Genomic DNA, 16,589 nt, shown 5'->3' with positions numbered 1-16,589 from the left:
TGTGTTTCTTTATGCTTTTCTTTTGATTGTGATGTCCCAATTCCCCCATTCAATATTTCAAGGAAGCACTTCAATTGTCCTCCTCTCCCCCTTCCCTTTTGTCTCTCTAAATTAGTAATTTTCTCCCTATACCACATTTTGCTTTGTTTCTTTAAAGGGGTAGCCCAGTGCACGAGACTTCTGTCACTGCGAGATCTGTGAAGGATTTGATATACGCGGTAACGCAGCCTTGCTCCAAGTCACAATAGAGTAATTTTACCGTTGCGCCAAGTTGGCCATCTTTTTCCCTTGTTTACTTCTTTTTTCTTTAATCTATTATATACAAATCACATGCAGGTTGGAACATTCTAAGGCATATATGGCTTCTTTTGCTTTATCAAAATTGCATGATGATTCTTGAAAGGTGTCTTGAGATGAAGGGAGACTGGTCATGGTCCAAGCAATGCAGCCTCATCATTTATGTGTTATGAATTTTGTTAATTCTCTTCTTTAACCTCCACTTAAAGTGAAAAAGGGTCATTGTGTTGTCACTTTCTGGTCTTCATATCCTCCACAAGTGTCTTTTATGTGTGATCATGTATTGCATGCTTTTCTCCATCACTAGGTAAGTCCATATATGTATATGTAAAGTTGTAAACACCATTGATGTGTTATGGCGTTGAAAAAAAAAAAACAATGTTGGGTCGATTTTGGTAGAGCCATCGAACTGCCTCAATAATTCATACTCTTGTTCTCATGGCTCAATTTGTAGTCTCCAAAGTTGTCCCACGTCAGATCCAAATGAAAAGTAAATTGGGTATATATAAGTTGCATGTTAGTCTCACCTAACAGTTCAAATTTTTGGTCTGATTTCAAAATACCCAACCCGTTACAGTTGATATCACAGCCAGATCCTTGATCTCACAGCCATATGCTACAATCCTTAATTTCAAACCCTATTTACATTTATTCTTTAGCAATATGCTAGAGACTCCTTTTCTGTGTGATTTTGGCAAGAAATTCACGCACCTACTTTAACCCCTCGACCTTGTGAGGAAGTAGTTATTAGTGGGATTTTTTTCTGATAACCTAATGAAAAGACAACCATGAGGACAACCATATGCTTCTTGCAATAGACTGTTCTTTCTAAGCATTATACACCAGTGGCATGGACTAATATGCAGCTTGTGTACGTGTGCGCGCGCGTGTGCATGTGTTCATGGCCTCTGTTCAGAAAGACTCTGAGAACAACAACCATACAGCAAGACAATATTCTAAACAACCAAACCACACAAATTGAACAACATTATCCCGGCCAACTGGCTTTAAATATAAAAAAACTGATATCAGAAATGAAACATTACATTAAAAAAAATATATGATATACAGCTGGAGATAGATGTCCATGTTTGACAAGACTATGTCACAACAGGTTTTCCCTAGAAATTCATGTCAAGATGCAACCGTATTCATATACAAACACTTATAACAAGGAAATGCGGAACAAGGTAATACGCGTTGGAGTTTGGCGGCATTTATTGGAATTTGCCAGTCATGGATAAATGCCAAAACACTCTTTTCAAATGGCTTTGAAAACAACGCATTTAACTTATTAAGCAGTTTCCTGGTGGGGTGTCACCGGTGTCACTGACGGTGCCGACGCTATTGTGAACTGTAGACCCCTGCTCTGCCCTGATTGTAGCACAAATGCAAATTGTGTCGCTGCCAATGCTGCAGCCTCCTGTTAAATCAAAATCACAAAAAGTTCATTCGAAACACTTCCACAAGTCAATGTATGCATCATGTATCAGTACCAGGTTCTGAGTAAACATAACTATATATCCATGTGAGAATCTCAAGATGTGAAGCCACTGTATTTAACCATTAAAGTAGTTCTAGATCAGTAGATCCCATGTAGGACAAACAAATACCACATTGGCCACCACATGAATGCGAAGTCACGAGATGATCTCCCCTGAATGAGTGAACTCATAAGGAAGTGGATATCACCACTTTCTTCAAGGCCATTATAAGCAGAAGAAAAGTCTAAATGTATTTAATCAAATGTAGAAAGAAAAAGAATATGTATATTGCCAGTGGGAACTCATAACATAATTATAATTGACAGCAGAACCAAGAAATACTGACCTCTCTCTCTCTTCGACGCTGCAATATACTGATGGCCCAGGCCATAATGTAGCAGGGCAGCAAAAACCCAGCAGCCCGAAGCAAGAAAAGCTGCAAAACATCAATCAGTTAGTAAACTAAATTCAAACACAATGACCATAGACCGACAAAATGCAGAAAATAGGCCATATAATAGACTGAAATAAAAGCTCTAAACCCACTTACGGAGAAAAAAGTAGATGCATCATCATCTCCATCAGCATCTGACACGGTCAATGCATGCCGCAAGAGCAGAAGAGCCATTAACTGCCAAATTAAATCTTAACTGCATGAGCATCTGAAAAATCAGATTCAAAAGCAAGAGCATGACAACATTTGCACAGCAACAGCATCATCCAACCAACCATACAAGTTGAAAAAAAAAGGTTTACATGATCAAAACTTAGGGCATCCCAATCAAAGAGCTAACTTGTAGAACCAGATTAACTAACGGGAACTTTATCAGCTCCTCGCAGCAATATAACACAGTTTTTCTCTTTACTCAAAGAAAAGCAATTTAGGATCACATCATTTCAACTTTACACAATGTTCGAAAACAACAAAATAACGGAGAGAATTTCTGGAGGAAAATAAAAACATATATTTGGTATATTCTTTGTGTGTTCAAACTTTTACAACATGGTAATGGGGACTTACAATTAGAGCAGCTGAACGACAAAATGCAGCTCCACTGGCATCTGTAGCAGCATATTCATCATACTCAGCTTCCAAAAAGTGACGTTCTGCCTCAGCCATTGCCATTACTCGAGGATCATGCAAATCTAATGGGGTACCAGAGATTGTCCATCCGCCACTGTAAGATGGTTCCAAGAACCAAAAAATATCATATGACAGTCTAAAAATGTAATATATATTTTTTCAAATAAAAAATTAAATCATAAGAAAATGCACTAAAAGGCGATCCATATAAAGTTCAAAAAATACAAGAAGATATGTCAGTAACAGCACAAAAGTTTTAGTACAAGCAGCATATAAAAACAGAAACTCACCCAATGTCGATGGCAGTCTCTTCAGCGCGAGGTGGAGGAGCAGTGTAACCAGGTTGGTAAAGCTGTACATCAATTGCAAAAAAAAAAAAAAAAAAAAAAAACACCATTATAGGTAGAACTTTGTGTACTATGGCCAGAAATAATAAAAAATGAACAGCAGTTATACTAATTACAGGATAAAAAACATCTAGTTTGTATCAAAGAATCTCAAACATAGCATATTTTCAGCTTACTAAAACTAAAAGATATGACGTACACTTGCAAACAACATAACTTGGTCAGTACAGTTAGACATGTTAATGCATGTGCCGTTTTTAAGTCTGTGTTAGATTAATCCTTGTAGGAAAAATTAGCGAAGCTACTCCATTCCCACATCTTTAATGCTACCTTATATCTCATAACACATTCCCAGGTTTTCTTAGTGCAATCAAAAGATGCCATAACAATGTTCTACCATACCAAGTGTGTCAAAAGGTTAGAACCTAAAATTTAATGATTAGCAGGTCATGGCCAGTAAATCTTGAAGAGGAACTATGTAAAACAAGGGAGTCTGTATTGCTTTTCTTCGAAACCAAGCATGTCAATGGACTTCTACCTAAATATATTCCTGAGTTTATCAAATTTGAAATCCTTCAAACAAATACAATCTGAATTATTTACATCCCGATTTCAGTCTTAAACATTGATATTATTAGTACAAGCATGCATACAATAGAAAATTTAAGCTCAACAAGCATTTATTGACATCCTAAAAAAATGCAAGACCTGTATAGAAGAATCAAGAAATAAGGAGCAGCAAGCATACCGTATGACAAATTTCACAAGTTATGTCTCCTTTCTCATTGCACCAGTGTTGAACACATTTTCTGTGAGCATACTGCAAAAATTGTTCTTGTTAAGACATTTAACCAAAACACTGAGAATGGGGAAAAATCTTAATCACATACATTTTCACACAAGGAAAGGGGGAAAAGAATAACAAGTCATCGCCAATGATAATACTGGCTAATTCTTACTGCTCATTTAACATTTCCACCCAATAAACCTGGTGGTACCAAAATTGCTATGATGCTAGTGACTTTCAAAAGAATGACAAGCTCTTAGAACAATAAAAATTCAATACATCAAAATGCCTAGCCTATTGTAGCTTGAAAAAATCCTCGTATAAAAAAATTTACAGTGTATGCAATATGCATAAATAAATCCCAAGGAAGGCTCAATAAATTGAAGATGCAACAGTCCTAAGGAAGTCAAAATGCATTTGAGAGGCCCAAATAAAAAACACAGGAGAAAAATAAAGCATAAAATCAATTGACAACAAACATTCATAAGCCGGTAATAGGATAGCATTCAAAAAACACAACCAGCACGATTAAAGTGAAAAATCAGGAAAATGCCTTCACTATTTCAAAGAAAATCACAAGGCCCTCCCCCTTCTATCCATAAAATGGAATTCTATCCACCTCATGCCCATTAAGTGGATGTAACTCTAGTGATGCTCATAGTCAACAAGAAACTTGGACAAGTTCTGCAGATGCTAGGGGAAGATTACTTTTGAAAATCCTAATCTCCAGCAAACCTCAAAAGAGACATATTTTCCCACAATTATCATGGTCTATTATATCCAAATCATTATTACCAAGATATGTACACATTTCTCACAATTCCCATTATACTTTCTCAAAAGATTTATCTTATAGTTTCCAACAGGACTAGTCTAAGAGTTCCTTTTCCTTTAGCAAAAAGTAGGAAACAAAATCTACCATAAGCTCACCATTATATTTCAAACCATTTTGCCAACTTATGTACACATTATATTCACTAACCACATTCTCCACTCCCATTTTACATATCATTTCTTGTATCCCGATTCCCATTCAACCAATAGCGGACAGAATAAATTTTAATTTTCTTGAAATAAACCAACAGAATCCCACAAGTAAAAAAATAAATGAATAAAACTTTCTAAATTAACAGCTCAACAAGAACACCGAAACAACCTATACAATAATAATTAAACAAAAGAGCAAACAAATTAGAATCATACAATTATCATATTGCAAAATGGGTACCAAAGATTACCTTAAGACTACCACTGCAAGAACAAGGCGTCTCCAAATTCGTGGTAGAATCTTCCTCCTGGCAAATGCGGCACTCGCCCATATTTAAAAGCGGGTCTTCCTCATCAGCCCCAGAGCGCGATGGTCCCGCCACATCTGGCAGCCTCTCGGGGCCAACCTCAGCCTCCTGTAGCGGAGGTCGTCCGGTCAGCGGCTTCACAAGACGGTCCACACACAGCACCACATCATGATCACCCATCACTCAGGAAACCCTATTATCACCAATCACCCAGAACAACAATCAGTCACTCAGAATCATATAGAAACACAATGCAATCTCGTTTCCACAAAACCCACAAATCGTATTTGGTAGGGGAGTTGTGGAAACCCTAGAAATCCACCGATCGCGCTGAAGAAAGCAGCGGATCGATGAATCTCATCCCATTGTGGCTGAAAATGAAACTCAAATCGAATTAAATCAAACTAAAATTAGAAAGAAAATAAAGAAATGAATTGAGATGAAGAAATCGCGGGTTTGGTGGCAGACCGAACAAAAAGGGAGACTCTTTCTCTCTGTCACTCCGCGTTTTCGTCTCGTTTGGTTTGCTGGTTGTTAGTTTATGGTACGCTCAAATTTGGAATGTGTTATTTATAGGGTTTTAGCTTCGGATATACCGAACCTGTTATTTTGGTTCGCTGACGTAGCTTCCAACGGTAACCATGGACTGTTGTGTCGTCGTCTATTTACATTAGGCTAATTAATGTCCTCTCTTTCGTTAATTCTTATCTACGAAGGAAAGGAATAAAATAAAAGTAAGGGTAAATCGGAAAGAAAACCCCAAACTATGTTTAAATTTGCAAATGACCCTCTGATCTATATTTTGTGCATAATAAAACCTCTGAACAATCACATTTTGTTACAACCCTAAACTATGTTTAAATTTGCAAATGACCCTCTGATCTATATTTTGTGCATAATAAAACCTCTTAACAATCACATTTTGTTACAAAATCTCTCAATATTTCTTTAAATAATCATAATGCATTTCCTTATTGAATTACACACTTAATATATTTTTCTTATTGAAATAAATTGTGAAAAAAACTCATACTAATTTGATTACATATTCTCCATTAAATTTTCATAAATTTATCTTTAATTTTGTAAATTAATTGTTTAAATAAAAATCATAAGTAGAAAATTTTAAACTAATTTTATTAATTTATTAATTTTTCATCAATATATTGTATATATATAAAAAGGTATTTTTCTACGGTAAAAAAATTTAAACTGGGTATAATAATTTTTATTATCAATAATAAATTTTAATAATAAGTTAATCATTTTAGAAAATGGTAGTTACAAATCTATTTTTTTTTTCATTTTTATTATAAATTAATACTAATAATAAAATTAAGGTAAATAGTATAATTAATATTTAAGTAAGGGGAAAGATAATAAAAATAATCTAATAAAAAATGATAAATTTAATGAAAAAGGGTAAAATAATCTTTTGCGACGGATTTATCCTTAATTGCAACAAATCAATAGTTTAGGAGGTAGTTTTTAATTCAAGGGGTTATTTGCAAAAAGGCAATAATTCAATAGGATTTTTTTGCACTTTACACCAAAAGTAATGAATGCTATAAGAGGGCAACTGCCGTGGTTGGGTTGCTTTAGCTGGAGTCATGCATTTGGGGTGGAGCCAATTAAGGCTCCGAGGGGGCACGTCCCCCTACCTTTGCTACATATACTTATATGGTAATTTTAAATAGTGCCCCCCCTAAAGTCTTCTTCAAATACACCATATATTTTTCCTTTTCTAATTTAAGTTTTCTTTTTCAAAATTTTTTTTTTTTCACTTATGTATAATTATGTATTCCTTTTCTAATTTAAGTTTTCTTTTTCAAAATTTTTCTTTTTTCACTTATGTATAATTATGTATTGTTTCATTTTTTCCTCTTCTTTCTTTTTATGGATGACATTTGTGATTGTATTTAATTAAAATATTATTAATCAATATTTTGATTCTTATATTTGTCAAGTATATTTTTTTTTACAGTACTTATTTAGCATATTATTTTACAATTATTTTTTTCTTCTTTGCCTTTTGATTTAAAAAAATTATATTTGTCATTCTTGTTAATTTTTTTTTTTTTTTCTTTCAATAAGTGCATTGTGCCCCTAAAATAAATCTTGGCTCTGTCCTTGACCTCTCCCTCCCCTCTAACCACTAACCCTTAACATTCTTGTCATGGAAAAAAAAAGAAAATATATGCCATAAGCCCTCCTTAATTAACTCCCCAATTGAAAGATATGTGACAAATAATATTAATAATTTATTTGATTTCCCACAATATTATTAGGAATATTCTCTTCACGAATCTTGATCATTTGTGACTTTATCTTGAAATAGGTGGTTGGCGAGTGGTTGCTTGTTAGCTTATTTGGTTGCTTGTGTATTTTAAAAGTAATTTTTTTAATATAGAAAAAATATTAAAATAGGAAAGAGAGAGAAAATAGTAAAACTTATTATTGTAGCATCCAAACCCTCGTATAACTTTAACTTCAATTCAATTCAATTATGCCATATATATCTTGTTTGGGAAAACTTTTCTATTAAATCTTCAAATAATTATAATTAAAACTATAATTTATAATTTTTTATCAGGAATGAGTAATCTCTTTCTCGTGAATAAGAGTCCCCTTTTATCAAATCGTCAAATAATTCAAACTAAAAACTACAATTTTTTACCATGAATTAATGACATCTTTCTCATCATTAAGAACCATAATTTAAATAAATTCACTTTAAAGCTTTTTATAATTGTATTTTGATTTTGTATAGAATATATATATATATATATATATATATATATATATATAATTATTAGTAGAAAAAGGAAAATTAGCGATAGAGAGAAACTAGTTCGTTCAATTGACAGTTCGTTTAGTTTACTAAAATAGGAAACATAAATGCATAAAGAATAAAAGTGTAATTTGTATTAAAATAGAGGACATTAATGCCCTTTTAATTATCACCATATCATATTCAAGATCACATCTCAATTTTTAATTTGAGATGTGTAGTATAGCACTGCTCATATTATTATTGGATTGAAGAGGTTGTAAAAAGAGTAATGTTATACAAGTATTGGGTGTATGATGAATAGGGGCATATTTGTCATTTTAAAATGATTTTTTATTAGAACAATGTTATTATATTAATGATAAAAGCATAATTTCATATAAATAATAATAATTGTTATACCATAACTGTGACACGAATGTAATTGTTTTTATTTTTTACCATTAGGCTATTGTGTAGGTTTTGAAAAATAGATAAAAGAAAAACGTATTCATATACCGGAAATGAGAATGCTAAGATGGATAGTTGGAATAACTAGAAGAAATAGATAACAACAGAAAGTGTAAGAGAAAAATTAGGTGTAGTAACTATCAATGAAAAAATAAAAAAGAGTATACTTAAATGGTTTTGGTACATACACCGAAAATTCGAAGACCTATAGATACGCAGATGAAGTTCAATTTTCCTAGAAGGTAATAGACAAAGAGGATGACCAAAAACCACAATAACTTTAAAAAAAAAAAAGTTAAATTAGGCGATATGGTGGGTAATAAGAAAAATGGAGATAGAGAATTCAAAATAAGGTACTGCCGTATTCAATTAAAGTATACTTAAATGTTGTGAGTGTAATTAATCCAAAATTTTAATCATGAGATTAAGAAATTTTTTTTTATATATACTTTTTTAAAATTTGAAGAAAATCGAATAAATTATTTAATAAATCTTTTAATCCAATAGTTAAAAAGGTGAATTTTGTCACAATAAAACTGACTTAATAGTCTTACTATTTATGGCTGGTATTAAAAACAACGTGACAGCCAAACCAACAAAAATCATTAAAAAGATTTGAAAACAATGTCAAACATAGGAAAAAGCATGGGTTGTTTCTTATAATCCACTGAAATTGTTGAGATAAACATTTATTTCTTCATAGATTTGGACCTTCATGGACTATGGTAGCTTCTGCACTTGGCATTTGAAACCATGATGCATAGCGTCAAGAAAAGCAAAATGCATACTTCCCAAATGCAACGAGAACTGGCTCATTTTGACAAAGTAATAGTAATTTGTAGCCCGTAATAATCTATCGTGATAATCACTTTTGCTGTTCGGTTGCAAGAAATTTGTATCTAAAAATTAGAATTTGAAAAAATCTATATATAGATTAAAATTTTAGTGGGTAACAAACATGATTATCGACAGTTCAGAAACCTTTCAATTGAAGCATTTGACAAAGCAAAAATTTATCATTCTATCACATGAAAGAGTAATAGACAAGTTATAAGACGGCGTGTTGAACGTTATTGTATTTTCCGGACAGATTTCTTCATTTTTCTCTCTCGTATTTGGAAGGAAGGAAAATAACAGAAACAGGATTTTTTTTTTTTTTTTTTTTTTTTTTTTTTTTTTTTTTTTGAGGGAAACCAAGACCTCCAAGTTAGACCAAGACTGTGAATGGAAAAAATCTTCTAACTTTTTATTGATTGAACATTTTTAATTTATACAGAGTCTCTGCAAAGACTAGCTCAAGAAATGGTCAAGAATAAACAATTACTTTCTCCTAATTAGGAATAGGTAAACCAATATATTAGACACCTCGAACCATCATAAATAACAATTACTTTCTACTTTTTTTCCCTTTAATTCTAGTAAATAATACACACTTTTGTCCATACAAACTTGAACGAACAATTTGAATATATGCATGCACACTTGAATTTTATTTTGCCGATTTTGCCCGAGACACACAGGGATATATATGAGCAAATTCGAGAGTGAAAACGATAGCAAAAGCGTGTGCAAAACATAACAACGGTAATAAATAACTGTGTACATCAAACAAAAAATCACTGGTGAAATCAAGCTTGTTTCATATGAGACAGCATTCCACATGTATAAGGATGTTAAAAATTGTGGACTTCATGAAAATTTCAAATTAGATTTGACTATTGACAAATTTTCCCATGGTTTCATAACTGAAGTATCCGACCCTCCAAATACCCCTCCCCCCAATCTTTCCTCTGCGGCCATGCATTGTAGTTACATACAGTGCAGAGTCAGTGTACGGCCAAGGGACATGTTTTCCCTTGTCTGGCCTCATTTATTATAATACATATACTAAATTTATATATTTATACATGTACATATCAAAAAATTCATATAATGTCCCTCCTAAAATTTTTATTTTTTAAAATTATCTCTTAAATTTTGTATTTTTACTTTTTAAATTTGTTTAATTTCTTTTTAAAAAATATCAAATTTTTCTTATTTTTTTCTTTCACTCACACACACATGGCCTTCACTAAAGTTCGAACCCCTAACCTTCCTTTAGAAAGTAGGGGTCTTATACCGCTAGGCTACAGGCCTGTTGGTAATAATAAATAAAAAAATAAAAAATAAATTAAAAAATCTCTCATTTTTCTATCCTTTTTAATTATTATTATTTTTTTGTTAGCTATCGTATTTATTTTATTTAATTTAATAGTTTAGACAATGGCGCATACCGTATGATCTACTCTCAATAAATACAAATACTAAATCATTTTTTTACACCGTAGACCTCTGAAGTCACATTCTCACCCCTCCGATGAACCCTCAAAAGATATCACCCACTTGATTAACAAATCCAATCCTGCTCAACAAAAATTCCAATCAATGCCGGCGCATATAAATACATATATATATATATAGAGAGAGAGAGAGAGAGAGAGAGAGAGAGAGAGAGAGATGAACACAATAAAGTATTTCTGGTTGGATGTGATATAACATGTCATTTGCAAATCTATTTACAGAAAAAATAAATAAATAAAAAATATGTAATTTACAAATTAATACATCATTCCATAATTATTGTGAAAAAATCATTATCTACACATCTTCTTTTTGTTTCTGTGGGTTGGTCTGTGTTTGCTTCTCCTTTGTGCCTAACCTTGTATTGTTATCGGGCTGTTGTTTGGGTTTAGTACTGATAAGCCCATGGCTGTATGGCTTCATTTTTTATTAGTACAGTATATCTACTTTGCTTTGTCTTTCCTATATTAAAATAATAATAATAATAATAAAATCCTATAAAAATAAAAAAAGATTATTTTTATTCATAATGCGTATGAAACAAAAACTAGAGCTTGCACTACGTACACTGAACTGAGACTAACGATTTTCTATAAATGTGTGATTAATAATTTATTTCGCTTTATTTTTGCTAAACGCTATTTTTGCTAAACGCTTACAAATAAAATTTAGTTAGAAAGGTGTAGATACACATTAGAATCGAAAGGCTTAAATATTAGTAAGACTGAAATTTAATAATTAGAGTATGTTTGGGGTTGCTGTTGGAATAAATAAAAAATAAATAAAAAGTTTTTATCAGTAGATTTATCAAAAAAAAAGTACAATCATTTAAAAACATATTAGATATTTGGTGACACTATAATAAATACTCTTCACAATCAAAATATTTTTTAATTTATTTAGTAATAATATTTTTAAAAACACTTCTATTACTAATTTTACAAGAATATCTTTTAATAAGATGTTACCATATTTGATAATAACAATTTTATTAAGAAATTAGTGCAATTATTTTTATAAAAAGTGAAAAGGACAAAATTATCTAATGAAAAAGTGTTCAACCTCTACTCATAAAAGCAGTTTTGAAAGCTCTAAATTTCACCTTCATTCAAAAGCTTTACTGAACTAAATTTGGTAACTATTAAAAGCATTTTTAATGATTATCAAGCACATCTAAATGCAATTTCTCAAAATAAAAATGTTTTTAAGCAGTAGAGAAGCAATTCCAAATGGACTCTTAGTCACTTAGTCCAATGTTGATAATATAAGAATTCTGCTTTAAAGTCAGGAGTATTCTAGGAATGGCAATTTCCTCCGACCTGTCGGATTTCTGCCCCACCCCCACCCCTAATAGGGTGGATTTGGGATGGGTATAGTAAAATAATTGAAAACCCAAAGCGGGTTTGGGGCGGGGGCGGATTTAGTGATAAACCTGCCCCGACCCCGAACCGATTATATATGTACCTTTTAATTTTTTTATATATATAAAATATATTTTTTATATTTTTATGACTCTTGTTACTTTGGTGAAAGTGTCTGTTAATATATTAATATTCACTACTTAGTAATTTTAAAGTTGGGCAACTTATTTATCAGTCCAATTTGAGTACATTGGGCTAATTTTTTTTTTTTTTTTTTTTTAACTCCGTAATAAAGTGGCATGACCCGGCCCGCCCCCACCATGCCCCGCAATTAAACAGATCAAATGGGGCAGAGTTGGTACTTTGTCTATCAGAGTATGGGCAGAGATGGTATAACAATTACAAACCCGTTCCGGAGTAGGGGCAGAATTGGTGTAATAGATTTTCTAACAGGGCAAAGTAGGGTTTAGCCAAACCCGTCCCAACTCCGCCCTGTTGCCATCCCTGAGAAGTACTACTATATATATATGTATGTACAGTTGTACACACAAAAGTGATACTGCTCCCATTAATATTAAATGTTTTGCAAGGAAGGAGTACCACTGTTGTTACCTGCCCCGCAAGAAACAGTGGTTAGGAAGGACATATTTTGTTGAAAGTATTTGTGACAGTTGTCTTCTGTTGAAAGTATTTGTGACATTTGTATTCATCAACATGGTAAAAGATGGAAATGTAACTTTAGAATTCTAGCATTTATTTGCTACTCTAATTTGAAGCAGAAAAGTGGGTCAAGTAATAATGTATGGAACAAATATAAGACAAAACTGAGAACACCATATCATTGACCAATTATCTCCTGTGTCCTGTACAAATCATCCGCTACATCTTTTGAAAATAAATCATCATCATCATCTGTAGTAATACCAATTTAAATTTTTTTTTTTTTGTTATTATTATTATTATTATTATTTTTTAAGGTAAGTAAGTATTGTATAAATGAGGAAACTTTACAAATCTTGCCAAAATAAAGGCCAGCCCACGATTAGTGGACAGAGCCAAACAAAACAACCAACAATGAAGCCTATCACTAGGCTTAGCCCAACAGAAGTGTTGACAATGTTTAGTCTAGGGCAAATCGAAGACTATCCCTGTCAAATCTTATAATCAATCCAATGTAAATTCTAAGGTTTTCTTTTGCCGAAGCCATAGCCCTAAGTTGCTCGGTCTGGAGGATCTGCCGGTAGTCTCAGGATAGACACTGGTAGCTCCCAATCTAGCACTAGTTTTCTTGCATACGGTGAATCCTTGATGCTATTAGAAAGTAATTTTTGTCTGACCATGTCTGTGATTTGCCTTAGGACCATCATTTGTGAGTTTTTCTGATTTGTGAACACTCTGATGTTTCACTCCATCCAGATTTTATTGACGGCGGTGGAAAGCACGAGCTTCCTCATTGAGTATCTCAGATCCCTTCTTAACCAATCGTGAGAGGCCCAAAGGACAAAATCGGACCATGATAAGGGTGGGGCGTGGAATCCAGCTATGTATTGAAGATGAATCCAGATTGGTCTTGTGAAGGTGCAAGCAAAGAAGAGATGATCATGGGTCTCGTTGACCAAGTTACAGAGATGGCAAACCCTTGACCCATTGACATTCCTCATTCTGCTTCGATCCATGGTGGAGAGCCTACCTTGCACAGCCAGCCACAGTGTAATTTTGTATCGCGGTACAGAAAGTGGACTCCATATCAAGTGGTGCCAATGCTTTGGGGAATAGAGCGTGTCAATCCAACCAATGGTGTCGCCAAGTAAGAAAGAACCTGTAGGGGATGGTGTCCAAACAGCTGAATCATTGTAAGTGGTCGGCGGATCAATACGGGTAAGTTCAAGGAACCTATCAACCAACTCCTCAGGGAAAGCCCAGAGTCCATTCACGGTGAGTGTAGGAAGCCTCTGATTCGGTGAGATGGGTGAGTCCCTTATGAACCCATCAGCTACCCTCAAAGATAGAGCCCTTCATCCAACCAATTGTCCTTCCAGAAGAAGGTCATCTCCCCATTACCTACCCTCCTTCGAAGCATGGACCTTGCCAAACCTCTAAGTTGCAGAATTTTCTTCCAATTACTGGAGCATGCCTGTAGGATGCAAATAGTCCAGAAACATCTCCCTCTAACCAGCTGAGTCTTCACCTATGATGTCCAAAGATTGTCTCTTTGATTTGAGAGTAGGGTCCAAATATGTGTTAGGGAGATAGCCACATTCACAGTTTCAAGACTTCTAAACCCAAGGCCTCCACATTCCTTAGGTTGACAAACTTTAGACCAAGCCACTTTAGCCTCAGAGTGCTTATCCTCAGTACCCGTCCATAGCAAGTTCTTCGTCAATTGATTAATCTCAACAAGAATTGATTTAGGAAGGACCAAAATATTGGACCAGTAGTTAACCATGCTGTATAGCACTGATTGGATCAGTTGCACCCTACCTGCATAGCATAGGAAGGAAGAAAACCAGTAATTGATTCTGTAAGTGACACTTTCCACTAGCCCCCTACAGTCTGCAGCCTTGAGCCTAGTGGACACTATTGGCACCCCCAAATACATGATAGGTAATGATCCACACTCAAAGTCAAGCAAGTTCTCAAACCCCCCCTATGAGTGAGTTGTCCACTCTAGAGAGGAAAATTTTGTTTTTTGAGTAATTAATGTAGAGTTCCGAAAGGGCTTTAAAATGATCAATGGCCCTTCTGAGAGTAGAAACAGATGCAAGGTCCCCATAGGAAAATAGGAAGAGGTCATCAGCAAATATGAGGTGAGAGATGCCCAAGCTCCTACATCTTGAGTGATACCTGAAAGAGAGGTAATTAGCAATAAATCTTTTGGTAATAGAGGAGAAGTCTTCCATAGCAATCACAAAGAAGAGGGGTGAGATAGGGTCTCCCTACCTGAGCCCCTTGACCCCCTGAAAATGCCCTTTGAATTCACCATTTAGAGAAATAGTGAAGAAAGGAGATGTGATGCAAGCCCTTATCCACTGAATGAATGGTTGAGGAAATTCAAACAAAAATAGAGTGTCCAAAATAAAATCCCAACCAACTGAATCAAAAGCTTTCATAAGATCAACCTTCATAGCACATCTAGGTGAAGAGAGATGTCTGTGATAACCCTGTAGCAACTCCTGAGCCAAAATAACACTGTCCCCTATGTGTTGGCCTTTAACAAAAGCATTTTGAGAAGGACCAATGATAGCAAGCAGGACTTGTTTTAGCTTATTAGCAAGGACCTTGGCAATACATTTGTAAAGGGTATTACAGCAAAAAATAGGTTTAAAATCATGTATTGTGGTAGGGTTGGAGTTTTTAAGGACGAGAGCAATATAGGAGTTGTTAACCTCCTTAAGCAACCTTCCTGAAGAAAGAAAGACCTAATGGCAGAAGTCACATCCCTTCCCACCACAAGCTATTCCATTTAGAAAAAATGAGCATTGAACCCATCAGGGCCTGGAGATTTCTCCTTATTGAGGGACATAAAACAAGCTTGAATTTCACTGTCAGTGGGTATAGAACACAGTAGAGGGAGTAAACCACTAGGTATTGTGGTGGTTATAAAAGGTTGTAGTACATCCCTTCCTGGGTAATGGGGAGGTGAGCATCCTAATAGGCTGTGAAAATGAGCAACAACCCCATTCCTGCCAAGCGTTTTAGATGTAATGGAGTCACCATTAGCAGCAGTAAGACAAGTAATTTTCCTCCTATTAATCTTTGAATTGTAAACCTTAAAGAAAAAGGCTGTATTGTTGTCCCCTTCCTTCAACCACTTGACCCTCGCCTTCTGCTTGATGAAGCTCTCCTCTGCAAGTGCAAAATCTGAATATTGCTGAATTAGAACCTTTTCTTGGGTTTTGAGTGTGTTGTCCATAGGGTTGGTGTCCAGTAGCTGCCGACATACAGATAAGTCTTGCTTAGCCTGTGAAACCCTTTCAGTAGCATTAGAGATTTCCACCCTGCACTTCACCTTCAGGACCCCTTTAAGGGATTTAAGCTTCTGTACCATTTGAAACATTAGAGCCCCACTTATGGGGGTGGCCCATACTTGCTCTATAGTGGGAATAAAGATAGGGTTAGAAGCCCAGGAGTTAAAGTACTTGAATGGATGTTTCTTAGGTGCAGTGGGAGGTCCCAACTTGATTAAGATGGGACTATGATCTGATAATCCAGGGGGTAGAAAAGTGCAGTCAGACATAGGGAAAGATAGGGTCCATTTTTCATTAATTAAAGCCCTATCCAACTTCTTGGCAATGTTAGCTTGGCCCAAGCTCATGTTGTTCCATGTATACTAGATGCCAAAAAACCTTAAAT

The 16,589-nt window shown here is 34.4% G+C and overlaps 1 protein-coding gene across 1 annotated transcript; it reads right to left on the bottom strand.

Moving 5' to 3' along the window:
* Nucleotides 1-1,325: 1,325 nt before the first annotated feature.
* Nucleotides 1,326-5,831, bottom strand: LOC132302876 (uncharacterized). Its single transcript, XM_059799865.1, has 8 exons — nucleotides 5,763-5,831; nucleotides 5,238-5,487; nucleotides 3,961-4,032; nucleotides 3,156-3,217; nucleotides 2,803-2,959; nucleotides 2,332-2,412; nucleotides 2,128-2,217; nucleotides 1,326-1,720 (listed from the first exon to the last, which is right to left on the bottom strand). Exons 2-8 carry the CDS (start codon nucleotides 5,472-5,474, stop codon nucleotides 1,592-1,594), a joined length of 828 nt encoding a protein of 275 aa, XP_059655848.1. The 5' UTR covers nucleotides 5,475-5,487; nucleotides 5,763-5,831; the 3' UTR covers nucleotides 1,326-1,591.
* Nucleotides 5,832-16,589: the final 10,758 nt, after the last annotated feature.

The sequence above is a fragment of the Cornus florida genome, unplaced genomic scaffold (assembly GCF_030987335.1).
Source record: "Cornus florida cultivar Cherokee Brave unplaced genomic scaffold, ASM3098733v1 CherokeeBrave_3.0.0_Hap2_Chr04, whole genome shotgun sequence".
Taxonomy (NCBI): domain Eukaryota; kingdom Viridiplantae; phylum Streptophyta; class Magnoliopsida; order Cornales; family Cornaceae; genus Cornus; species Cornus florida.
Note: the sequence above shows the minus strand (reverse complement) of the source record. Positions and strands in the feature narration are given on the sequence as shown.